Source organism: Palaemon carinicauda, chromosome 28 (genome assembly GCF_036898095.1).
Source record: "Palaemon carinicauda isolate YSFRI2023 chromosome 28, ASM3689809v2, whole genome shotgun sequence".
Lineage (NCBI taxonomy): Eukaryota > Metazoa > Arthropoda > Malacostraca > Decapoda > Palaemonidae > Palaemon > Palaemon carinicauda.
In genome coordinates this window covers 71440114-71467393 of record NC_090752.1, presented here as the reverse complement: position 1 = coordinate 71467393, position 27280 = coordinate 71440114, and the positions used below count along the sequence as shown (strand labels likewise).

The window sequence follows — 27280 nt, the reverse complement described above, 5'->3', positions numbered from 1 at the left end:
GGAGTTTGGGGGAGACAGCCTTTGCTTTCCCTATTTTTAAGCGGGCTTATAGAGCGAGAGTCTGATATGACACGAGAGAAGTTCTCGGCTTGGGAGTTCCTGCCTCTGCCCAGATAGACTTCTCAAACCTCATAGACTCTCCCTGGCGCCTGGCCATGAGACGCTCCAAGATTTTATGGTCGACTTCAGAGCTATTTTCGAGCGTTTGAAGTTTTGCTGTACAATTATGTCATGCATAAACAAGGCTTTCAGGGATGGCTCCAATGATCTGACAGCCACGTTCTCTGCAGGAACAAGTCCCTCAGGGATGGCTCCAATGATCTGGCAGCCATGTTCACTGCAGGAGTACGTAAGAGGCAAGTGAGCTCAATGTGTTCATTGTCAAGACAAACTTCACGATGAAGTCTACCAGGCTGTCTTGACAGCATTTATGGAAGGCGACTGGATGGTCTCTCTCGACCTTCAGGAGGCATACTTCCACATTCCTATACACCCGGATTCCCAACCGTTTCTGAGGTTTGTTTACAGGAATGTGGGGTACCAGTTTCGAGCCCTGTGCTTTGGCCTCAGTCCTGCTCCTCTCGTGTTTACGAGGCTCATGAGGAATGTGGCAAAATCCCTCCATCTATCGGGGATCCGAGCCTCCCTGTACTTGGACGACTGGCTTCTCAGAGCATCGTCCAGTCTTCGCTGTCTGCAGGATCTACATTGGACGTTGAGTATGGCCAGGGAGTTGGGACTTTTGGTCAACCTAAAAGTCCCAACTGATCCCATCCCAGATTATTCTATATTTGGGGATGGAGATTCGCAGTCCAGTTTTTTTTCGGGCTTTTCCGTCTGCCACCGAATAGAACAAGCCCTGCTCGAAGTCCAACTAATGCTGAAAAGAAAACGTTTGTTCAGTCAGGAGTTGGAACAGTCTCGTAGGGACTCTCTCATCCCTGGAGCAGTTTGTCTCACAAGGGAGACTACACCTTCTGCCTCTCCGGTTCCATCTAGCCTCTCACTGGAACTAGGACAAGACGTTAGAGACGGTATCATTCCCAGTCTCCGAACCAGTAAAGGCATGCCTGAAATGGTGGGACAGCAATATCAGTCTGAGAGAGGGACTATCCCTAGCAGTCAAGAACCCAAACCACGTGTTGTTCTCAGACGCGTCGGATTTGGGTTGGGGTGCGACCCTGGACGGTCGGGAATGCTCGGGTCTGTGGACCTCAAGTCAGAAGAGCATGCACATCAACGGCATGGAGCTATTAGCAGTCCACTTGGCCTTGATGATATTCGAAAGCTTCTTTGAAACTAAGTGGTAGAGGTCAACTCAGACAACACCACAACTTTGGCGTACATCTCCAAGCAAGGAGGCACACACTCCTTCACGCTGCTCGAGATCGCAAGGGACCTTCTCTTATGGTCAAGAAATCGAGGCATCTCCCTGTTGACGAGATTCATCCAGGGGGACTTGAACGTCTTGGCAGACTGTCTCAGTCGGAGGGGTCAGGTGATACCCACGGAATGGACCCTCCACAAGGACGTGGGCAAGAGTCTTTGGGCTACTTGGGGTCAACCCACCATAGACCTCTTTGCCTCCTCGTTGACCAAAAGGTTACCAATCTATTGCTCTCCAGTCCTAGATACAGAAGCAACCCACATAGACGCGTTTCTACTGGATTGGTCTCTTCTGGACTTATATGCATTCCCACCATTCAAGATAGTCAACAAGGTACTGCAGAAGTTCGCCTCTCACGAAGGGACAAGGTTGACGTTGGTTGCTACCCTCTGGCCCGCGAGAGAGTGGTTCACCGAGGTACTTCAATGGCTGGTAGACTTTCCAAGAAGTCTTCCTTTAAGGGTAGATCTGTTACGTCAGCCCCACGTAAAGAATGTCCATCAAAGCCTCCCCGCTCTTCGTCTGACTTCCTTCAGACTATCGAAAGACTCTCAAGAGCTCGAGGCTTTTCGAAGGAGGCAGCCAGTGCGATTGCAAGAGCGAGGGGAGCTTCTACCATTAGAGTATACCAGTCGAAGTGGGAAGTCTTTTGAGACTGGTGCAAGTCAGCATCTGTGTCCTCGTCCAGTACCTCTGTAGCCCAAATCGCAGATTTTCTTTTACATCTGAGAAAGGTTCGCTCCCTTTCAGCTCCCACGATTAAGGGCTACAGGAGCATGTTGGCTTCGGTCTTTCGACATAGAGGCTTAGATCTTTCCAACAATAAAGATCTCCTTAAGTCTTTCGAGACCTCTAAGGAACGTCGTTTGGCAACTCCTGGATGGAACTTAGACGTGGTCATAAGGTTCCTCATGTCAGACAGGTTTGAGCCATTACATTCAGCCTCCCTGAAGGATCTCACCCTCAAGACACTTTTCCTAGTGTGCTTGGCTTCGGCTAAAAGGGTCAGTGAACTTCATGCCTTCAGTAAGAACATCGGTTTTTTCTACAGAAAAAGCCACTTGTTCACTTCAACTTGGTTTCCTGGCCAAAAAATGAACTGCCTTCTCGTCCTTGGTCTAAATCTTTTGATATTCCTTGCTTATCAGAGATCGTAGGCAACGAACTGGAAAGAGTATTATGTCCTGTTAGAGCTCTTAAGTTCTATTTAGCTCGTACTAAGTCATTACGAGGTAAATCTGAGGCATTATGGTGCTCAGTTAAGAAACCATCATTGCCTATGTCAAAGAATGCTTTGTCATATTTTATCAGATTTTTTAATACGAGAAGCTCATTCTCATTTGAATGAGAAAGACCGATGTTTGCTTAAGGTTAAGACGCACGAAGTTAGAGCTATAGCAACCTCCGTGGCCTTCAAGCAAAATAAATCTCTGCAAAGTATTATGGACGCGACTTTTTGGAGAAGCAAGTCAGTGTTCGCGTCATTTTACTTAAAAGATGTCCAGACTCTTTACGAGGACTGCTACACACTGGGTCCATTCGTTGCAGCGAGTGCAGTAGTGGGTGAGGGTTCTACCACTACATTACCCTAATTCCAATATCCTTTTTAATCTGTCTCTTGAAATGTTTTTTAATATTGTTTTTTGGGCTGTACGGAAGGCTAAGAAGCCTTTCGCATCCTTGTTGATTTGGCGGGTGGTCAAAGTCATTTCTTGAGAGCGCCCAGATTAGGGGTTTGATGAGGTCCTGTTAGTATGGGTTGCAACCCTTTATACTTCAGCTCCTGGGAGTCTTTCAGCATCCTAAGAGGATCGCTGGGCTTCGTGAGGAAGACAGACTTACAAGGCAGAGTAATCGTCTAAGTCAACTTCCTTACCAGGTACCTATATATTTTGGTTTTGTTATATTGATAACTGTCAAAAACTCTTAGCTTATACGCTGTAAACTTAATTAACTCTGGTCTCTACCCACCACCTTGGGTGTGAATCAGCTATTATATATTCACCGGCTAAGTTAAATATTTAAAAATTATATTTTAATTATAAAATAAATTTTTGAATATACTTACCCGGTGAATATATAAATTAAAGGCCCTCCCTTCCTCCCCAATAGAGACGCAGCGGGACGAGAAGAATTGAAGGGTTTGTTTACATGCAAGAGTGGTATCTGGCCGATAGTTGGCGCTGGTGGGCACACCCGCAACCTTCATAGCGATCGCTCGCGAGTTTTTTGAGTGTGTTTTCTGTCGAGCCGCTGAGTAGCAGCTATTATATATTCACCGGGTAAGTATATTCAAAAATTTATTTTATAATTAAAATATCATTTTAAAATCTTGTTCAATCACCAAATTGTTCTAGCACTGCAGTGTTTGATCTCAGATATTATTGTATTTCTATAATACATTGTCTTTACTTCTATTATCATTATTATTATTATTATTATTATTATTATTATTATTATTATTATTATTATTATTATTATTATAAGCCAACTGCACCCCTAGTTGGAAAATCAAAATGCTACAAGCCCTAGGGTCACAAAATAAAATCAGCCCAATGAGGCAAGCAAAAGAAACTGGTAAGTGACAACAATGAACACTATGATTATAAAAGAGAAGGATAGTAATAATACGGTAATATCAGCATGACAGTATATTGAGAGGAGGGCAGCAGTGATGACTCTGAAAAAGAAAATAAAATATTAAGATGAAGGAAAAGGAAATCTCTTGACAAACCACCAGGTATTCTTGTCCCGTCTATTAAACTAGCATAAAGTACCATTAATAAATAACAAGAGGAAACAAAAACTGACAGAAAAGTAGCTAGTGTATATCCTCAAGCAAGAGACTTGTAACTCAAGATTGGGAAGACTATGGCACTATCCAAGACTAGAGGACCTTGGTTTGATTTCAGAATGCATATCTCGTAGAAGAGCTGTCTACCATAGTCTATTGTACCCTTTCTATGTAAACAAATAGCCACTAAAAATTTGAAGTAGCTACCAACTTGAGAAAGAGTGTAAATTTTAGTATCCATGTCTTAGGAATGAGAAAGAGGAGAATATGAAAGGAATATTCCAAAAATGTTCGGTGTGTCAGCAAAGTTAAGTGCAGTTCAAGCAAACTGGACAGTCCCTAAGTAATCCTATAACATATTAGTCTTAGTATGGCTGGTGCCTTGATCAACCAGTTTACTACTTCATTGTATTTTTCTCTTTATTCTCTTCATTTTTATAACTTGTAATTATGTACAATAGCATATTGATTTGAAAATATTTTGCTATTCCAGGATGAATTCCATTCTCGTCTCCGTTTTGTGCGCCGAGGCTTGGTTGCCATGGCTAATGCCGGCCCTAATGATAATGGGTCTCAATTTTTCTTTACACTTGGTGCCTGCCCAGAACTTCAAAACAAGCACACAATTTTTGGTAAAGTGACTGGTGATACTATTTACAATTTACCAAGATTTGAGGAAGGTGAAATTGGAAAGGTTAGTGGTCAAAGGTTTTACCTGCTACTGTACAGTAATGCATTTGATATTGATAAATTTACTTTCATTGTGTTCTTACGCATATACAAACCTTTTGTCCTTTAAATGGGGCGATGTTTTCAACACAAGCTGTAACAGCCGTTGAATTCGTTAGCGAGATAGTTAACGACCGATTGTGAGCACAGGTGAGAAGCCCAGCCTCTCCATCTGTTAGATCTTTGCGTAGTTTTTCTGCCAAGAGTATACAGTGGAACCTTGACATACGAATTTACTTTGTTCCATTACCGTTGTATATCAAAACAGTTGTATCTCAAAGCATTTTTTCCCATTTGAAATAATGTAATATGTATTAATTCGTTCTAGCGCTATAAAACCACACCAAAACACAGCTAAATTACATATAATATATACAATTTATACACAAATAAACAAGTAATAACACACATAATGATAAAATAACATAGTATTGTGATAAATGATAATAAATTTAATAAAATCAATAAAAAAAAATAAAGAAATTCTACTTACCACAACGACAGATGACGTGAGGCCAGCAGGAGGAGGAGGTAGGGAGGGGTGGCAGGGAACGATTTGTTTTCTTTTTATTTACATATGTAGACTAATAAGTACGTAATAAACACAAATGAAATAACATTGCTAAACTAATTTTTATTTATTTTTTTTTTAATTACGGAAACACTTACTCATCACTTTCATGTCTGGCCTTTTTGGCCTCACTTTCCTGATTTTCATAACTTTCAGGTCTGGGCCTATTGTGCCAACTCTTTGGGTTCTTTATTTTTCGCAATTTTATTCATCTTCACTTTTCCAGCATTCATTCGTAATTTTTATCTAATTAATCATTCTAAATGCATTATCCCTCATTCCACGTATTCCCATTACTATTTTTCATTCCTTCTCGCATGTCCCAAATTCATTGATTTCGCTAATTTATTTGATTTAGCGTAGATTTAGCTTAGGGAATGTGCTGCCGCAAGGTCCAGACAATCTGAACACATGCACGCACGCTACCGCCTCCCCCTGTCTCGTCTTTTTGTCATTTTGTTTCGTCCTTGTTTCTCACTGGCGTTTTACTTAACTGTATCCAATAATGTTGCATTTAATATTCACACTTTAGTATCATATTTATAATTAAAAAAATAGCGAATTATAATATTTTGCATTGTTTACATTCAAATCAACTGATCAACCCTGCCTAGTCCGTCGTCAACCTCAATTTTCGGATCAAATAATTCCCTTATTTATAAGACATGCTACCTCTGATGCACGATATTTTATAGTTTTTGGCTCTGTGGTGCTTGATTATACAGCGTCAAAAGAGATTTAGCAAAGAAAAAAAAGATTTCATTTATTACAGAAAGAGAGAGAGAGAGAGAGAGAGAGAGAGAGAGAGAGAGAGAGAGAGAGAGAGAGAGAGAGAGAGAGAGAGAGAGATCATACGTATTTCTCTCTCTCACTAAATATTCTATTTCGTTTTGGAAGCATTATTGCATTTTCGAGATAATTTTCTAGGGTTTTTTCTTATCACCTGCTTTGTCTTTAGCTTTGGGACCCATGGTAAATAATAAAATAGACAAAATAACACGAAAAATAGGCAGAAATACAACGAACTACACAACGAAGTGTTAAGGATGCAGCAACAACAAACAAACACACCGAAGCCATCTATCGGTCGCCTATAGAACTATCACATCGCAAAATCGTATCTCAAATATTTCGTTGTATATCAAAGCATATATTTTCAAAAATTTTCTGTTGTATCTCAAAACATTTGTATATTAGGGCAATCGTATGTCAAGGTTCCAGTGTATACGTATTGTTGCGCCCTTAATTGAACTTTTTTATTTTCCTTTTCTTTTAGGAGGTGAATGCTGGCTGTTCATTGTTTTTGTGATAAATTTGAAGCAAGAGATTCGTACTTCCTAGGGGAAGAGTTGATGTGAAAAACGACTATAGATTCACACTCTATGCTTCTCGTAGGTGGCAAGATGGTTCGCAATCATCCCAGTGCGTCGAGTGTACGTCTTGGCCTCCTGTGCAGTGCCAAGCAGATATCTTGAAGAGACGGAAAAGAACCAAGTCTTCTCCATGGTGTGTCTAAGCAGTGCCAAAGAGGACACAGACTGGCTGATCCTGGCCTCCTCAGTGAGGCACTTGCTACAAGATTGAGATCGGATTAGATAAAATTAGTGGGGCATAAAACAGAACTCAAAAGTACAGTATGATTGTAAGTAGGTCAAGAATAGTGGCTCATCAACATCAAGATCTCTGCCTAGATAATGTTTCTTTAACTATATAAAATTGCTTTAGAATTTTAGGTGTGATTCTTGATTGCAAATTTACTTTCGAGAAACACATTCGATCTGTTTCTTTTTCAATTGCACAAAGAATTGTCTTATTGAGAGAGTTAAAATTTTTTGGTGGTCAATCTATTCTGAAAAAAATGTCTCAATTCTTTCATTCTACCTTGTCTGGTCTTCAGCTGTAGATTCTCATCTTAATATGTTGGACAAAAACTTGCAGCCTATTAAATTTCTTATTCCTGTTTTGGATCTTAATCTCGTGCACTGTCGTTCAGTTAGATCTTTATGCATGTTGCATAAGATTTTTCATGATTCTGTCCATCCTTTGCATTCGGATTTTCCCAGACTGTATGATCCCATACATAGTACTAGGTATGCAGTTAGTTCTGAAAGTCATGCCTTCTCCATCTTAAGACTCAATACTACACAGTATTCTAGAAGTTTTATTCCAGCTGTAACCAGATTATGGAATGATCTTCCTAATCAGGCAGTTGAATCAATGGAACTTCAGATGTTCAAACTTGCAGCAAATGTTTTTTTGGGTTCAAGCCATGTCATCCTGATGGAAGGTTCCTAATAGTAGCTTCCAAGGGATATATGAACTACAGTGATATTCCCAGAGAATTTACCTTTAGGCCTCCAGAATTCTAACTCCTGCCGCGAATATCCTCAAAATTCTCTTAAGGATATCACATAATATCAGGGGACGTATATCTTGATACGACACATAGCGATCTTCACCCCGAATAGCGTTTTCGCCTCGAAGGGGAAGAGGGGTAATTTTGGAAGGGGAGCCGTTATCAAGGTTACCCTATTTCCCATACTATTATTGAGTATCAAGATGGCGGTCATTCCTAATTTTGTAGCGAATTCGCACGGTGGTGTTCCCTGTTGATCTAACCTTTTCAATCGATTCTGCGAGGATTATTATGCAATCTCCAGCTTCTTTCGCCTCTGGAAAGTTGAGTATTGATTCTTTACAATGTATATAATTTTAGCTACTGTTTCACAGTGAAATTAGAGTAATTTATTGTGCTTAGGAGCTAGGCCTGTTACCGGAGGCGCCATGGGCGTTGTCATTCGTTAGGCATGTGTTATTTAGTTAGTAGAACGACTTTCCCGTTTGGAATAGCTAGGCATAATTATACTTGTAAAGATATTTACGGTATACATAATTTTCCTCTTCCTTTGTCGATCGTATACGTTAGTTTCGGTGATTTAGGTAACCGAGATCTCGTCTTGCCTAGGTTACCTAACCTAGGCGATGTAGTATACTTTCAGACATTTCCCCGTTTACCCTTGTGTATCGTTTTATCGATTCTAAGGGAGATAGTATATCTCGTAGAATTATATAAATCGATACTTGTCTCCTTGGAGAGTCATGGGTAATCCCTCTTTCCCTCTGAGTGCTGCCGCAGGCGGCAACCCTTTCTGGTCTTGCCATAGAGTAGTTACTCCGGCTTGACTAGGCTAGGGCTTTTTCCGTCTCCCACCTTGCCGGCGAGTGTCCGGCTTTGGTTTTCGACAGAATCTCAGGGTATTCAGTCTTTTGCCGGAGGCAGGCCGGCAGGGTGAGTAGTCACCCCTGTCGGCTTATAGCCTCCAGCATAGGAGGCTAAGCCTCCCTAAACCGCACCTGGGGTGGTGGTATGTTGCCGCCACCTTCTCCCTGTGGTTTAGAAGACTAGTCCTATGCTGGCAGACCCTGGGCTGAAGAATAGATATTCTTCTACAGCCTAGGATGGCGCCGGCACTGAAACGATGTTTCTCTTTTGTTGAGAGGGGGCGGGAAACGTGGCGGCCCCTCCTAACATTATTTCGGCAGACCCTAGGTTGAAGAATAGACATTCTTCTGCCGCCTAGGACGGCGCCGATACTGAAACCGAGTTTCTCCCTTGTTTAGTGGGGGCGGCAACATTGCCGCCGCCTTTTACACTTGATATAGGACCCTTTTCCCTGCCCCTCTCTGTCCTTTTACTATGGCCGTCGTCCTGCAATCTCACCGCTTGCCGGCGGGTTGCGGGACCGGCCAGGCTCCTACATAGCAGCTGTTTGACGGCTGCGGGGGTGGGAGACCCTTCTGTCACCAAGGTTCTTCAGTCCTCCCTTGGACTGCCGGCCACAAGTCCTGTTGCTGGGGTACTAACTCAGCTGGTGGCATGCCGACTGTACCAGTGCTGTCGGGTACTAGCCTGCCGGCCATATGCCGACAACGGTACTTGTGGTTGGATGGAAGCCTGAATGATGCATTCTCCCCTTCCATTTACATCCTTATTTAGTGTAAACATACACTGTAATAAGGCTGTCCTTCACTCCATGCTTTCTCTCTCGCTATCAGCTAGTATGCCGATCGTACTGTGCCGTCAGGGACTAGCTATGCCGGCTGAATTACATTATATGATTATACAGTAGTCAGTGTATTTGCAGTATAGTATATACTGCAGATAGAAAACTATTGTATATATTATACTAGTTGTTATTTTCCAACATATCTTGGGTATCCTTGCCCAGGCGTTTGCTGAGACCAATCCTATATTGAAAGAATAGAATTTCTTCAATACTCTGATTAGAAATCAGTTTACATTTGACCCTACAATATTAAATAATTTAGAAGGGCCAGTGGTAGTATACTTTCTATCCTTAAAGGTTAGAACCCTTGTCTTTTAGCTTCCCTGATCAGGAAACTCTATGGTTTTAATATTGGAGGGGAAGGTCACAGCAATGGGCTGGGTAGGATACACAAATATGTGTCTTTTCTAATTTCTAGTCCAGTCGGCAACATGCCGGCTGGACCGTGCCGCCAGGTGCTAGCGATGGCGGCAGCACACCGGCTGAACTACAGTATATGATTATACAGTAGCCAGTATTTTGCAATATAGTATATACTGCAAACAAAAAACTATAGTATTATTATACAGTAGTTAATTTCTAACATATCTTGGGTACCCTTGTGCAGGCTTCTGCTGAGACCGAACCTATATTTAAAGAAAAGAATTCCTTCAATACTCTGATTGGAAATCAGTTTATACTTACCCCACAGTATTAAATAATTAGAAGGGTCAGTGGCAGTGTACACTTTTTCTATCCCTAGGGGTTGGAACCCTTTTCTTTCGAGTTGCCTTGAAAAAGGAAACTCTCTATATTCAATACTGGGAGGAGGATACAGCAATTGCTTGCAAGGGATACACAAGTATGTGTCTCTCACTATTCCTTTCTAGCTTACTATCCTGAGCTATGATAATTAAAAGATGACTAATTACATATTGCTTATCAGGTGAGATAAACAATTGTATACTGTACTCATTCTGCTTTCCTTTCTTTACAGGAGGAACCCCAGATGAAATATGATGCAGTCTTCTGCAATCTTAAGAGGAAGTACTTTTACGGTCATAAAGCATGCAGGTCTCATGCCCCCTGCAATATTATTACCGAATCCCTGCAATATTAGGACCCCCAAGTCAGCAATATCTGCCGGACCTTAGTGACCGAAGGTTTTGATGATCCCAAGTCAATGGAGTCTAGGGATGCGGCACGGAAGAAACTATGCAAATGGATTAGAGGGTTCTAGAAGATCTCTCCGAGACCATACCTACCTAATGATAGGATGCGTAGCTTACTGTTCCCGAAAGCAAGTAGTGAAATAGTGGTGCCCCAGGTACGATTTGCACCTCCCTACATCCAGATTGCCATCAAGACGGAGGGCAGGAAGGCACCCCTGGAAGAAGATGACGATGTCGAGTCGGAATTGCTTCCGTCTGTGCCGGCCCTGGAGCCATTAACCTCGACGTCTTCACCTTCTACCCCTCTATTAGACAAAATGGGCCAGTTACTGGCCCATCTTACGGGTGTAATGGAAAACTTTCGCAAACAAGGTGAAACAAAGGAAGCAAAACTCAAGAGAGAGCTCCGTGAAGCTCCACTCATCGCCTCCCGAGGGTCATTTAAGCGACTCAGAGACCAAGACCTCCCGACATGCTCCAAAACCAATCCCTGGAGGTACGCGGAGCTTATGCCGATTTTAGACGGCAAACTCTACATCTCAGAGAAGATGGGAGCAGTTCCTTTAGACGAAATCCAGTTTTGGCCAAGCTTTAATGCTTTCCCTGAGTGCTTCATTCGACTGAAGCATGAACCAACGTCAGAAAAAGAAACGGAACCGAAGGAAGTCATGGTTCTCGACCACGATAAGGCACAGGCTATCTTGTCAAGTACCCTGAGAAAAGCGGGTTACTCAGTGTCGAAAGTGTTCACCCTGAGTAAGAGACACCCTACCTTTCTTGCTCCTGCTTCAATAGCATTCCGCTTTACGTGGAAGGCATTTAAATCGGTTGCCAAGGCAGTGGAGGCAGGCAAACCAAGCCCTGCACTTGAGGAGTGCAGGCCTCTGTCACTAGCCTTGTCCATGCAGGAGAAGGATTAGAAGGAAGTCCACTTAACCTTTTCAGTAGGGAAACTGGACGCGGACATCGCTGGACGACACTTTAGCGAGAATCTCCCTAAACTTTCTGAGTTTCTCTTGTGCAAGGAACAAGAGACAAAGGAGAGACTTGTTGCCTCCTTATCTCTACAAAACTGCACAGAGATGTGTTCAGTCCATCGAAGTACCCCAGACATGCTCATGGTCTTGGCCAAAATGCATATGGCCACCTTAGTAAAAGACCTATATGTCTTTATGAAGGCTAGGAGAGCCTGTAAGGAGTTCATGTTCGCTGCTGCAACAGTGAAACATGAACCCAGGAAGCTGATATCTTCCAACATCTGGGGTAAAGACCTCTTTCCAAACGAGGTAGTCAAAGAGGTAATCGAGAAAGCCACCACGGAGAATAGGAACCTTCTCCAGAAGTGGGGCATCCCTTCAAAGAGGAAGTCTTCCCCGGATGTAGGTCCCCAACCTAAAAGGAAGACGAAAAAGTCTAGACTTTTTCCTCGGTCTGTTCAACAACATCCCACAGTTTCTATGACCACGGTGCCCAAGGCAGGCGGTCGAGGAGGTAAACCTTCTGATCAGTCGAAGTAAAGAGACGCTTCTGGTAGGAGGGAGGCTCCAATAGGATCGTTGGACCTTCGATCCTTGGGCCCAAGGCCTAATCAAGATTGGACTAGGATGGAAACTAGACATGCCTCCACCATCATTTCCTCAACTCTTCCAACACTCCAACCCTGTATTAGAAGAGTATACCCTATAGCTCTAGAGCATACAGGTTATAAGGAAAGCAAAGTCCATCGAATTCCAGGGAAGGCTGTTTTGTGTTCCCAAGAAGGACTCAAGAAAACTCAGTCATTCTGGACTTGTCACCACTCAACAAGTTCAAAAAAAACAGCAAGTTCAGGATGTTAATCCTTCTACACGTAAGGACCCTATTACAAAAAGGGGCGTTCACAGTCTTGATAGACCTGACAGGTGCCTATTGGCAGCTTCTAGTCAGTCGCCCCCTCTCCTCCTACCTAGGATTCAAGTTACAGAAGGTAAAGTTTGTCCTAAGAGCCATACTCTTCGGACTAAACACAGTCCCAAGTATCTTCACGAAATTGGCGGACGCAGTCGTGCAATAACCATGCCTAGAAACTGTTCAGGTAACAAAGTACCTGGACGAATGGCTGGTGCGGGCAGCACACGAAGCGGCTGGTCTGTAAGTATCCAAAAAAGTAACCCAGTTCCTGGAACATCGGGGATGCAAAATCAACTTCAAGAAGTCTCGACTCTCTCCAGCTCAATGGTTTCAATGGCTGGAAAACCATTGGAACCTGAGGTCACACTGTCTCTCCTTTCCCTTATGGATGAAGAAGGAGATCGCAGGGTCGGTCGAGAGACTACTGTGATCCGTCAGGATTTCAAGACGCTAACAGGAAAGAGTACTGAACTCTCTCCAGTTCGCAGCAGTGACAGACCCAGTGCTGAGAGCACAGCTGAAAGATGCGTCAGGAGTCTGAAGAAGATACGCATCAAACGCTCGAAGAGATCTAAAATGACTGATATCGGTCTTACCTTGATCGCTTCTCAACCCATGGTCGAAGGCCAAAAGCCTAATGAGGACCGTGCCCTTGCAACTACCTCGACTATCGAAGATCATCCGCATGGATGCCTCGACGGAAGAATGGGGAGTTCACTCCCATCAGAGGAAAGCCAAGGGACTTGGTCATATCTACTTAAGGCCCTTCTCATCTACTTTTTGGAAGCCATGGCAGTCCTGTTGATGTTGGGGAAACTCTCTCCACCCAGATCAGGCTGATCTGGGACAGCGAAGTGATAATGAGATGTCTGAACCGACAAGGCTCGAGATCGTCCCATATAATCTAGGTGATGTTAGCCATCCCTTACCTAAAGATATGGCACCTATCAGCAGTTCACTTATAAATGATCCGCAATGTGACAGCGGATGCCCTACTCAGGCTCAAGCCGATAGAGTCAGAATGGTCCACAGACACAGACCCATTCTCTTCCAGATTGGAACAAGTCCCGGAACTGCAGATCGACCTCTTCGTGACGAGCGCCATCAAGAAACTACCTCGATGTGTAGCTCCATACGAGAACCCTCTAGAGGAGATAACGGACGCCATGTCTCTAGTGTGGGACGGATGGACCTGGAAATTCCTGTTCCTTCCATCCAATCTCCTGCTAAAGGTCCTCAACACCCTAAGATCCTTCCAAGGAAAGGCAGCTCTAGTAGCTCCCAAATAGTCCAAGAGCAACTGGTTCACTCTAGTGAGAGAACTGAGGCTGAGGCTGGCCCTTGTACTGAACCCAGCACTTTCTCAGAGGGTTCAGAAGTTAATTGTCTTCAATTCATCACAGAGAGCCCAAAACCTTCATTTCATGATTTTCTCGCCCTAGCGGTTAAGAAAAGATTTGGGATTTCAGAAGGCAATATAGACTTCCTAGAAGAATACAAGTCTAAGTCAACTAGAAGACAATATGAATCATCTTGGGAAAAGTGGGTTGCTTTTGTTAAAGCAAAAGGACTGAAAGAAATTTCAATAAACTTCTGTCTGTCCTTTATCCATCTTCATAATCAAGGTCTGGCAGCTAACACGATAACTACGTGTAAGTCAGCCTTGACTAGACCTCTTCTATATGCCTTTCAAGTGGATCTGACGAATGAAATCTTTAATAAGATCCCGAAAGCATGCACTAGGCTTAGGCCTGCAGCTCCTCTGAAGCCCATCTCATGGTCTTTGGACAAGGTCCTACATTATGCCTCATCTGTGAACAATGAAGATTGTTCTCTCAAGGATCTAACCCAGAAGGTTGTTTTTCTGTTCGCTATAGCCTCTGGGGCTAGAGTTAGTGAAATAGTAGCCCTATCAAGAAATGAGGGCCACATTCAGTTCACAGAAGTGGGAGAGCTAAATCTCTTTCCTGGTCCAACTTTTCTTGCCAAGAACGAGCTACCCACTAAAAGATGGGGTCCTTGGAGAATCTGCCCTCTGAAGGAAGATGTCTCTCTATGTCCAGTAGAGTGTCTAAAGGTCTATCTTCATAGAACTTCAGACTTCAGGGGAGGACAGCTCTTTAAAGGAGAAACCTCAGGATCAAACTTATCCCTAAAACAACTGAGGGCGAAGCTCACCTACTTGATTCGCAGAGCAGATCCTGACAGTACACCCGCAGGTCATAATCCGAGGAAAATTGCTTCATCACTGAACTTTTTTCAGTATATGGACTTTGAGCGTCTTCGCTCATATACTGGATGGAAATCATCCAGAGTGTTCTACAAACACTACGCTAAGTAAGTCCATGAACTGAAGCATTATGTGGTGGTGGCAGGTAGTGTATTAAAACCTGTCGTCTAGTGCTGCGATGAACAGTCAATTGATTTGGACTATCGATTACGGTGAAAAGGTGTTGACACTTCCAGTGTGATACCTTTTAAGTGAGTGTCACCATGGTGACACTAAGTCTGTTCAAAATCTCAGGTGTGGAATTATACAGATAACACTTGTGGCGTGTGTACGTAGTACACAGTGTTAATAGTACTGTATACAACATTTACAGAATTTATATTGGAAAAATTTATCAAAAATTTTCAGTTTTAGAGTGGCACTCATCATTTTTTCCCTTTCAGGGAGGGAAAAATATTTTCTGTATACGTTGCACGTATAATTCCTTTAACATGTTACATTCGTTTCACTCGTTATTCCATTTAGTCATTTATTCGAAATAAATGTCTATTAGAATGTAATTGCGTCCTTTCTCACGCTGCAATTTGCACATTAAAGAATCCAGAGTTCTCTTATTTATTTAAGTAAACCTTGTATCATTGTAAGCTTACAAACAATGGATATAGTTGACACAGATGTTGTTCCGAAAATATATACAAACCATGAGACCGTTTGTATATCTGGTGGATACTTATGTTTGTTCATACAATATATGCTAACCTTGAGGCCCCTTTCTACTGTCTAGTATGACTCTTCCCTGTAGCGGGCAGGAAGCACTAACATTGTCTATGATTAGTGGTAATGACGGATAACGTTAACGTCATTTGCCTCAATGGTCCAGATGACCATAGAAAAATTGTCCCAATGTTAAGGCACCGATGAAAATCCACAGATACAGTACTTTCTAGTAATTCTCTGGTAAACTTCCGTCAGGAAGACATGGCTTGAGCCCCAAAAACGATCTATTTTTGGGTGAGATAGCCATGTCGTCCTGATGGACCCACCCTCCTTTTCTATAGAAAAGGCCTTCGCAGAATCCCTCTCGAAAATACTATATCTGTAGCACCATGCTCAATGCTACAAGGAATGACCGCCATCTTGATACTCAATAGTACAGTAGTAAGGGAAATAGGGTAACCTTGATAACAGCTCCCCTTCCAAAATTGCCACTCTTTCCCCTCGAGGCGAAAACGCTATTCGGGGTGAAGATCGCTATGTGTCATATCAAGATATACGTCCCCTGATATTATGTGATATCCTTAAGAGAATTTTGAGGATATTCGTGCCAGGAGTTAAAATTCTGGAGACCTAAAGGTAAATTCTCTGGGAATATCACTGTAGTTCATATATCCCTTGGAAGCTACTAGTAGGAACCTTCCATCAGGACAACATGGCTATCTCACCCAAAAATAGATTTTTCGCTTCGCTCAAAATCCGTTTTATGTTGAACAGGATGACATGAATCTCACTTCATAGTTTATATATGACATTTATTTTGATGTTTTTACTGATCTTAAGATATTTTATATTGTACAGTTTTCTTTATTCATTACTCTTCATATAGTTTTCTTTATTTCCTTATTTCCTTTCCTCACAGGACTATTTTCCCTGTTGAAGCCCTTGAGCTTGTAGCATCCTGCTCTTCCAACTAGGGTTGTAGCCTGGCTAGTAATAATAATAATAATAATAATAATAATAATAATAATAATAATAATAATAATAATAATAGTAACAAATGGAATGGAAGGCTCGGGGCAATCTTACCTGGTGGCTGAATTAGGAAAACCTCACCATGGAAGCCCCACTCAACTATCCGCCACGGGACATACAACTGTTCTCAGATATGTTGAAAAACAAGAAGTCTTTTGTTCTGTGTTGTGGCTTTTGTGAACTAGCAAGGGGGCATGGTCTCGCTCCCTCTCTGCGAGCTGATGAAGCGGATACATGTCGTTGCAGCATTCCACGCCATAGAGTTGTCATTTCGGTACATTCTGGGGAAGAGTAATGTACTAGCAGGCACACCTTGTTGCCAGGAGCAGGTTGTAGTATTGTAGTGGGCCTTACATCCCTGTGTATTTTTTTTTTATTTATAGCCATATACTGTACTTTGCTAATGATACTTTTATCAGTCTCTTTTGCTTTTTTAACTTATTAAACTTCAAGTTAGGATGAAAAGGCAGAGAAAAAGAGGTTAGTTTATTATTATTTGATCTAAAAAAAAAAACTCGAATGATACACAAGGTACATGATAAAACCATGTAAAATTTGCAGCTTGACAATATGCAAGATGCAAGTGTTACATTAATGTATAGTATACAATATTACTGTAATTTGATTAAATTTTAGACTTCAAAATTTCTATCTTTTAACAAAAATTGAAATGTGAAAAATATAAAAGTGCTCTGCGCTCAGAAACCGTCTATATAAAGAGGAGTTCGTGATATACATTTACATGTGATATATTTATAATACCACAATGTACTGAGTGAGCGATAGGTGAACTGCGATGAGGCGAGGGATTACTGTATCACCAATCCATGAAGGTGCTGGAACTTTGTAGTTGAAAGCTATCCAGCATCTCCTCCGAGCAAAAAAATTTTAGCGAGTCATTGTATAGGAGGTTTTTGGGTACCTATAACTGTCCTTTGTGGCTGTCTACCTTGAAAAGTGGGCACTCTTCTACGATTGGTGTGGTAGAAGGTATAGTTTTCCGGTCGAAAGCAACTCTAGTGCCTCTCAGTCGCGGCTATCACAGACTATCATCAGGCTAGGGCATGGTCTTTCAACTGAAGGGTATAGACCACACCTTTTCGTGGGAATTATTTTAAGTTCACAGGGAGCTTCAAGCAGTCTTGCCCAACCATGGACCTTAAGTCCCCGGAGTGGTACATGACCCTCATTCTCAAGGCTCCTACGAGTACCCTGTTCAAGCCTTTGAGAATGTTGTCAGATTAAGATCTGACTCTCAAGACTGACTTTTTACTAGTTTTTGCATCAGCGAAGAGAGTAGGCAAATTGTAAGGTCTCTCTAATTTAGTCACTCATGCTGAGGGAGGGAAGGAGGTCTCATTTAGTTTTGTGTCCAAACTGCAGAATCCATCGGTGCTTTACCCTCAGGTTTGGGACCATCATCCCCTCTCTACGTGAAGCATTATGTCGGTAACTACCTCGTTAATGAATTCAATGTGCGTTCCACCTCGGGTTGAAAACTTCTTCCAATTTAAAGTACTTTGATTTGTATAGCTAGGAAAAATACAAATTACTTTAATGATTTATTATCTTTCATACATAAGTGAAGTTGTAAGCTTGCTAGTCCCCTATTCAGACAGGGGTAGATCTTATTATCAGTAACTGAAGGCCTCTTGCCTCCTGAACACTTTGTTATACTGTACTGTTACTCAGCCTAATCATATTCCAGATTTGTTCCGTAACCGAAATACAAACCACGCTATTTACATTGGGTTTACCTTTTAGCGCACCTGAAATGGCGAGCCATTAGAATTTAACGAGGGTGTATTACCCCCGCGCTAGTTAGCGGGGGGGGGGGGGGGGTAGGGGAGTGGTAGCTAGCTACCCCTCCCCCCCCTCACACACAGGTGAATGCTCACTTTCACTTTTGGCTCGGACTCGGACAGACGTCTCTGTCTTGGCAGCCATTGTTTGTTTTGTCTTTACTTAATCGCTTACTTTTCTTTTACTCAATATATATGTAAACATGTTTTCATGTTTGTGTATATATTTGAGTATAGAAATCAGTAAGTTTCCTTTTCAGAGTTGTGTGTGTAGTGTACGATATCTCCGTGGAGTCCTCGGCAGTTAGGCCACCACGGCGTAATTTTATGGGTTGCGATCGAGTTTGACTTCGGTCTTTCTCTCTCTCTCTCTCTCTCTCGAGGTTGTTCACCCTTTTTACTACGTTTTACTACGCCCCTCGTAGCTTCCTTTCCGTGTGGGGGGGTTGCTACGCCGTACGTTTTGTCTCAATTAGTTTATGAATCTAATTGTAGTTGTTAATTTTTCAGCTTGTAGAACGATTCCTTTCGGGGTTTTCGTTCCTTTAGTGTTCATTCATTTTTTTTTTATTACATAATTATATAGTTTCATAATTATAATTGTTATTATTCTGTTTTGGTTACAGCTCTCCTTCCGTGAGTGTAAGTGGTTGTGAGGGCACGTGCCTGTTGTGTAATTCTTGTTTCCTTTCCCTCGGGATATTTCTTCGGAGCCTTCCCGGGGGAATGAATGTGTACTAATGATTTTTGTTTTATTTTTTTACAGTTACCGATCTAGTTCATTTCTGTAATATGGCAATGGTGTGAGCTGTCTTGTGGAGGCCTAGGGATTCGGCTGTTGCTGCCTCCCCTTTGGATTTTCGTCAGGGGCGTGTCTCCTTCAACTGGAAGTACTCCCGTGACGATTGACAGCTCTCCAGTTCATTTTAGAACTCTCAGGAGGCTTGCCTCCTTGGATGGGTAACTTTCCTTCCGAGGGAAGTTTTTCCTGTCCAGGCTTGAGTTTTTCCCCTTTGGTGGGGTTCTTCTCTTGCCTTTTTTTCGTGCGACTATGCTCTTGGTCTGAGCGGTCACACCTGCAGTTTCGCTCAAGGGGCTGGGCAACTGCAGCAGCCCCTCTTCGGAGGATTGCTCCTTTTAGGTCACTGGCTGACCAGTCTCTTCTACGAAGTGTTTCTCTTTCGTTCGCGAGAGAGTACACTCATAGAGACTCCTCTTCGGAGGTTTCTTCTGCTGCTGTTGCTGTTGGCCTCCTTCGCCGTAAGGCTCACCGTCCGCCTCGTCGTAAGGGCCTCTCATCTCCCTATAAGGGTGCTAAGAGGCGCCTTTTTGAATCTCCGTTTGCAGCCTACAACTCCTTCTTCTTGATCTTCCGCCCTGGTGCAAATGGACAGCAGTCTGATCTCGTCTTCCGACGGGCAACGGTCTTCCCGACGGGCAACGGTCTTCCCGACGGGCAACGGTCTTCCCGACGGGCAACGGTCTTCCCGACGGGCAACGGTCTTCCCGACGGGCAACGGTCTTCCCGACGGACAACGGTCTTCCATCGGACATCAGTCTCCCGGCGGACAGGCAACGGTCTTCCGATGGACATCTGTCTCCCGGCGGACAGGCAACGGTCTTCCGATGGACATCTGTCTCCCGACGGACAACGATCCCTTCTGGGCAAAGGGTTGCCTCCCACGGGGGTTCTTCCCTTGTGTGTCAGGGTTCCCCTGCGTGCCCTTCTGCTGTGTTCGCTCCTGCTCCTGCTCAGTGTTAGTGCACAGGCGCTCTCCTGCTCATCAGCGCTTCCTGATCGCTAGCGCTCTCCTGATCGCTAGCGCTCTCCTGATCGCTAGCGCTCTCCTGTTCGCCAGCGCTCTCCTGATGATCATCTCTGCTGTACCTGTTGGTTCCTGTTACGCGCCCTGTGCGCCCACGTTCGCCCTCGCGATCTAGAACTTCGGTTCAGGTCTGGGTCAAGGACTCGTCTTCTATACGCAGGCTTCCACGCGTTGCCTTCTGCTCGTCAGCGATCATCAGCTCGCCAGCGACCTTAGACGCGTCAACGTTCACCTGCTCGCCAGCGATCTCCTACGCGTCAACGATCGCCACTCGTGTCAGTTCCCCTGACCACCATCAGTAGCGATCTAGCGCTCGCCTGCTGTGGACCACGATCTCCGGTAGCTGAGTCTTGCCGTAGCTCTTCCTCCTGCTCGCCAGCGCTCACCTTTTCTTCTGTCCTTCTGTGCGCCAGCTTTCTTCATTTGCTAGCGCTCATCTGCGCGCCCTTCTTTGCCACACACCAATGGGCGCCAACGGTTTTCCGACCGTCTAGGATCGCCTGATTAACAGCTGGCTTCAGCGCTCACCTTCCTGATGCACCTGCGCGCCTTCTGTTAGCGCGATGCGCGCTAACCATCACTACTCTCTCTGGCGTTGGCAACCGCCTACGCACCCGCGCGATTCTTCATCTGCTCGCTAGTGTTTTGTTAACGCACCACCGCTCGTCAACACGCCGTCGCTTGCCGACGCGCTATCGCTTGCCAGGTCCTTTCCCTCCTCGGTTACGGCCCGAGGTTTGGTTCAAGGAAGCTACAGGAAGATCATGGGTACTTTCCTCCTCTCGGGCTCAGGCACCTTGGCGTTTCGTCGTTAAGTATCTAACTTGCGGGCAAGCTCGATGTTGGACCATCTGGACGCGCTGACCGAGGGCTTCCTTTCGGGTGTCTCATCCGTGGATGTTGACAACCTCAGACACCCTTCCATCCTTGAGAAGAGTTTGTTTGTGCCCAAGGACAGAGACTTAGACAGCGGCTGTGCGGAGGAAATCGACTTCCGTTTTCACTCCTCCAAGGCGCTTTCTTCCAGACTCTGCAGGGCTCCAGCGCCTTTTTCTTTCAACCACGTCGGCCTAAGTTATTGGCTACGACAACTGAGACAAGGTGTCCAATTGCAGTTTCCTCCTGTCAGGAACAGATGGCACGGGAGGCTCCCCCGGGGGGGGCATGGTCCCAAAGGGAGTGGCAGAATTCACGAACTGTAGGATTGGCACCCCCCCCCTTGCAGGTTTCTCGTTGGGAGGATGCTTAAGGTTTCTCATCCGGATGACAGCTTCCCGATACCCATTCCCGCACGATCTCTGTGATCAGCCAAGGATATCGCGCCTGCCGTCTCTGTCAGCGAATTCAGTGTCTCTGAACCTCTATGCCATAGGGTCGGCAACAGTTGCCCGTTTGGGCAGAATGATCCATACCTTAGGAGAAGGTCCTCCATGGGATCATCGACGGCTTCACCCCCGGCTTCTTCAGTCGATCCTTTCTTGTAAGGAAGTATCTGAGTCGGGAGTTCCATAGTCGACCTCTCAGCCCTTATCAAGTTTGTCGAACAAACTTCGTCCAGCGTAGAACAGCAGAATCGATCAGACTGGTAACGAGACGACAGGACTCCTTAAACCCTGGATCGGAAGGACGGGTACTTTCAGTTCCCATTCCATCCATCTTCCAGGGAGCTCGTGGGATTCAGCCTAGACTGCAGGTACTCCTGCTTATGATGCAGTGTGGCGATCCCGCCGTGGCATCGCAGGTTTTTTTCCCCAGAGAACTCTCCCTGCTTTCCTCATGGCCGCTCAGGTGCAGGCTTCCGCCTCCTTCGCTTTTTGGAGGCTGGTCAACTCCGGTAGGCTCGGGTTCGACCTTCTTCAGCGCCGGGACAAGCTTCTGGATGCTTACCACGAGTGTGGGTTCATGGTATTTTGCTAGGAGCCTTCTCTCTTCTGCCTCAACATCTGGAGTATCTGGCCATGATATTGAGTCAACGGCCTTACCACGTTGGAAACCCCGCTTCTCGTCCGTCCAGCGAGGTTAAGCAACGTCGGTTCTGGTCGGTACTTGGATGGGTGACCACCTGGGGACGCCAGATTCTGTTGCCACCTCCTCCGAGCCTTCCCTTCAGTTGATTGTGGCAAGGCTGAGGAGAGTCGCAGTACCTGTTCTCGGTCAAGCAGAGCTTTCAGCCCTACCTTGGAACGTTTCCTAGTTCTCCTTTCCTCATTGACCCGTCTATAGTTCCGAACGGTCGCCTCAGGATAAGTTCCATGTGGGCCGGTCCAAGTTCCGGTGGTTTCAGGCAACGATTAACCGGACTCCCTGGCCCCTATGGGACCAGCGGAACTATTAGACCTGCAATGGGTGTTGACCTATGGAACCTCTTGATGGGAGTGGATATTCTCGTCCTTTCCCCACATTCTTGAGGCTGTTCTCGGACTCGTCAAAAAAAAGGGGGGCGGGCATGTTCCGGTCCAGGCCTATGGTCAGGACCTGAAGGATACCTCTCCATCATTCAGGCAGGCTTAGGGGCCGTAGTCTGGCCCCCCTACAGATCCTACAGCTCCTGCCGAGTCGCTCCGTGCGCGTCGACTTCATGATTCTGGCGTGTTCCAACCAGCAGGGGACGCATTTTCACACCTCCACATCTTGCAGTAGAGATACCGAGATGATTGAGATACTCTCAATACCACCATCAGCTCTCTCATTCCAGGCAGAGGAATGTTCTCTCCGACTATCCGAGCAGAGCCTCGTAGAGAGAGTGTACCTGGGGGTCTTTGGCCTTGAGTAACCAGCAAGTCCTGGTCTGGGGGAGCTGATCGCGACAGCTTGGAACCTCAACCTTCCGCTGTTCTTCCCCCCAGTCTCAGACCCCGAGACTCTGGCAAGATGCATTCCGGTGATGGTGGGACAACTTCGACGCCTGCGTCTTCCCTCCTTTTTGTCTGTGGAGAATGGGTCTCAACAAGACCAGGTTGTCTGTCAACCTTTCAATGGGAGAGCTCCACTGGGACTATGCGCAGAACGGTTTCTGGACCCTCTGCTTCCCCTGACGCAACTCCCGGGAGAGCTTCTCCCACGGCACAGACTACTCAAACAACCACACTGCAACATCTTTCACGAACCGGGGCATCGCTTCGGCTTCATGCCTGGAGACACTACGCCTCCTCCTCAAGAAGAGACAACCCGCTACAGTCGCGGGACGGAGGTCGCGTCATCTGTGATAGTCATCCGCAGGGGTCTTCCAGGCGAAGTGAAGAGTCTTCGGTGGTTAGTGCCATGGGAGATATACCTCTTCCCTTGAGGCCTTTTCTCCAGCAATAACGGTCTTATTGCCTTTCGGCGGGAGGAAACTCCTTTCCGCTCTCGGCAATGAAGCCTGTCGCTCAGCCTTTCCCTAATCTTCAGGCTTAAAGGAATAACTTTTTCCTGCCCGCTGGATCTTTCCTCGCTCATGCGAAACTACGATCGTCCCTGCCCTAGTCGGAGTGAGACCTCCAACTTGGAGCATAGCTCGGACTTTTTAGTCCCTTAAGAGATCTTCTCAAGACTCTTTACGACAGGCCTCGGATTGTATTCCGTCTTGGGTCTCCTGCTCACTCTGGCCGCGGCCAGTGTGTAAGCAATCATCTTGGTCTCGTACGACTCCGCCCTTTCTAAAGAAGAGGGGGAGGCAACATTCAGGTTCGTTCCTGAGTTGTTGGCTAGACTCAGAATCTTGGGGTCCCGGCCCTTCGGTCCAATTCCTTCAAGATTTCGAGTCTCCATTCTGTATCTGATATCCCAAAACCTTCTCTTTCTTGCCAGTAAAGGAATCGAGAGGTTAGCTTTGGGAACAGCTGCAGTTTGTCCTCAGTTGCAGCCGATTTGGGAGCACAAGGAGGACACGGGGGAGAGTCACCCGTATACCTCTTCAGCTCGGACTCAAGGACATTCATCTCGACCTGTCTCCAGACCCTCCCCCGTCACGTCGCCCTACAGCACGATGTTGGATACATCGCAACATCCCTCGCCTTCGAGTAATACTACTCTGTGACGCAGGTGCTACAAGCTGGAGTCTGGAAGCGTCTAATGACCTTCGCAGCCCGCTTCCTGCAGGATGTGACCCACAGGAGTTTCGATACGTTTTCTATCGCTCTGTGGTGGCTACACAACAGCTGGTCTAACCTCAGGCTCCTTTTTGGACAGGTAGCAGAAGGTTGAGGGCATTGTTATCAGGTTTTAGTCTGCATGAACGAAAGAAGTATGTCTTATTTCTTTCTTCATCATCCCCTCTACGGGGAAGCAGCATCCTGGTCTCTGCATAGCTGACCTCGAACCTCTGCAGGTAAACTATGCTTCCTTGTGTTCCGAGTATTGAGTCAATACTGTCGCGTCCCCCATACCCTGACGAGGTGGTATTGGGAACGTCCTAACCCAGAGTTCCTTCTGGAACTCCAGGTCAACTACCTAGGACGGGTCACACTTCTTCCTTCACACACAAGCTTATGTAGGCCACACGGTTCCTTGCGGAGCAAGGAACTTGTGAGGTGCAGGGACTCCTTTTCTCGAGTGCGACTCACTCGGATTCTGAGTCCCCGGGTAAAGCCAAAGCCAGTATGTCTGGGGACTTTCCACCCTACCTAAGGGGTAAGTCACCCAATGTAAATAGCGTGGTTTGTATTTCGGTTACGGAACAAATGACAAATTCGAAGATAATTTGTATTTTTCCTAACCATACAAACCTTAGCTATTTACACATATTTGCCCGCCAGCCCTGTCCCCCAAGACAAGTCCTACCTCTAAGTGAAAGTGAGCATTCACCTGTGTGTGAGGGGGGGGAGGGGTAGCTAGCTACCACTCCCCTACCCCCCCCCTGCTAACTAGCGCGGGGGTAATACACCCTCGTTAAATTCTAATGGCTCGACATTTCAGCTGCGCTAAAAGGTAAACCCAATGTAAATAGCTAAGGTTTGTATGGTTAGGAAAAATACAAATTATCTTCGAATTTGTCATATTACCAATCCAGTACAATTTATTTAAAACACAAACCTAGTACTTCACCTGTGGTTGAAAACCAGAGAGACAGAATTAGCCAAAGGCTGAACTTTTACCTCAGAAAATTTGTGGAGTTTCTTAAGTAATATCCTCACATTAAGACACCAATTTTTGTAATCTAGTTCAGGTCCAAATAATAATGGTTGACTTGAGTATACCCATGTTTTTTAGCACTCATCCTATACATACCCAGATAAAGTCACTGGCGATTTTTGTTTTAGCAATAGAATCAAAATGAATAATTTAGCAATTATAGACGTAAAATTCTGAAACGTAAGGTATCATCATCAATTGTTCACTAAGAGGTGTAAGACTTTTGGAAATTTTACATTAGTGACTAACCTATCGGCTCCTAAGGCAGTTCAGCCATGGGTCAACGCCTACTATTGCTTAAAGCTGGCGCATTGTGAATCCAAGAGATATTGGTTTCTATTCATCCTAAGCTTAGTTAACTTGAGGACATTACCATGGTTATCTACACTGTAGGTAACTATCTATCTATCTAGGTGCCATGTCTTTGACGAGGGCGGACAATTGCCTCTACCTGATCCTGTCTCTAGCTCTTTCTAAATTGTCCAGCTATTACATTCTCATTTACATTCTCCAGTAACCTGTCCAGAAACTTTTTCCTCTGATGACCTCTTGCTCTTCTCCCCTCTGTCTTTTCAGTAAGGCACAAAAGTTTGATCTTTTCTCTTCTTAATACATGTTCCAGAAATTCCATGTGCCTCCTCCTTATCACTTTTAGAAGTGATCTCTCTTGATTCACTCAAAGAAACTTCTCTTCAATAAGAGCCACTAAAATGCCTACCACAGAATCTGCAAAAGAAAGAATTCCCTCCGAACTTCACATTTACACTTAGCCAAAATTTCTTTAGTCAACCAACTCGAAAACCCCTTCATTCAACGACCACCTCCTGTTAACCCTCATCAGAGATGGGCAAATTAACCTGATCATTAAATAAAGCTAGGTTTTATGCAAGGAAAAAACTGCTTCTTTGGTAGATGCGGTGTCAACATCACATGGGAAGTAGCATTAGTTGGTCTCCCCACAATTTTAGACATAAAATCTCTTCCACCTTATCTGTGAAAATACTATAGAATTGTGGTGTCTAAGTCATTTTTTATAACCCAGAACTATGAGAAGACATTGAAGAATAAGCATTATCAGAACTAATAAAGTCATTTTCCAGGAATCTTTCTGCAATAAGTTTCATCAAAGACTGGAACAGGGATTCATTATCCGTCTCAATATTGTCCTTATCATTTTCCTGACTTTGCGGAGGAAACATATCAGAAAACTCAGATTGCACCACAGAGCCATCTCCCATGCTTGTGGAAAATATAGAAGGTTGAGGAGTCATTTCAAAGTTACCCCCTTTAGAGGTATGGTACTAGGCCCAATATTAATATCCCAACTTGTCATTCTAAAACTGCTAGAAGCCGAGCCTATAATAGGATCAATGTGGCCACTACTAGCTGTATCTTGATGCAACCATTTATTAGCCTGAGCAGATGCCAGTTAACCAGGCCACCACCCACCTATTGTGATGCTACCACTATTATTGCTATTACTAACTAAGCTACAACCCTAGTAGGAAAAACAAGATGTTATAAGCCCAAGGGTTTCAACAGGGAAAATAGCCCAGTGAGGAAAGGAAATAAGGAAATCAATAAACTACAGTTTAAGAGAAGTAATACTGGCCAGACAGTACTACATTGGATCCCTCTCTCTGGTTACTGCTCATTTTTTTATTTGTCTATGCATACACTGAATAGTCTGGCCTATTCTTTCCACCTCCTCTTTCCTCATAGACCTGAAAACACTGAGAATTCCAAACAATTCTTCATTGCTCAAGGTTAACTACTGCATTGTATTTGTTCAGTGGCTACTTTCCTCTTGTTAAGGGTAGAAGAGACTCTTTAGCTATGGTAAGTCCCTCTTCCAGGAGAAGGACACTCCAAAATCAAACCATTGTTCTCTAGTCTTAGGTAGTGCCATAGCCTTTGTACCTTGGTCTTCTACTGTCTTGGGGTAGAGTTCTCTTGCTTGAGGGTAACTCAG

The 27280-nt window shown here is 44.6% G+C and overlaps 1 protein-coding gene and 1 pseudogene across 1 annotated transcript in view; both read left to right on the top strand.

Moving 5' to 3' along the window:
- LOC137621659 (spliceosome-associated protein CWC27 homolog) overlaps window positions 1-27280 on the top strand; it is a 118042-nt gene that overhangs the window by 38031 nt on the left and 52731 nt on the right. The window contains exon 3 of the mRNA XM_068352146.1: window positions 4675-4875. Within this exon, the coding sequence (XP_068208247.1) occupies window positions 4675-4875 (201 nt within the window). The remainder of the gene's footprint in view (window positions 1-4674; window positions 4876-27280) is intronic.
- LOC137622133 (5S ribosomal RNA) lies at window positions 22165-22283 on the top strand (annotated as a pseudogene).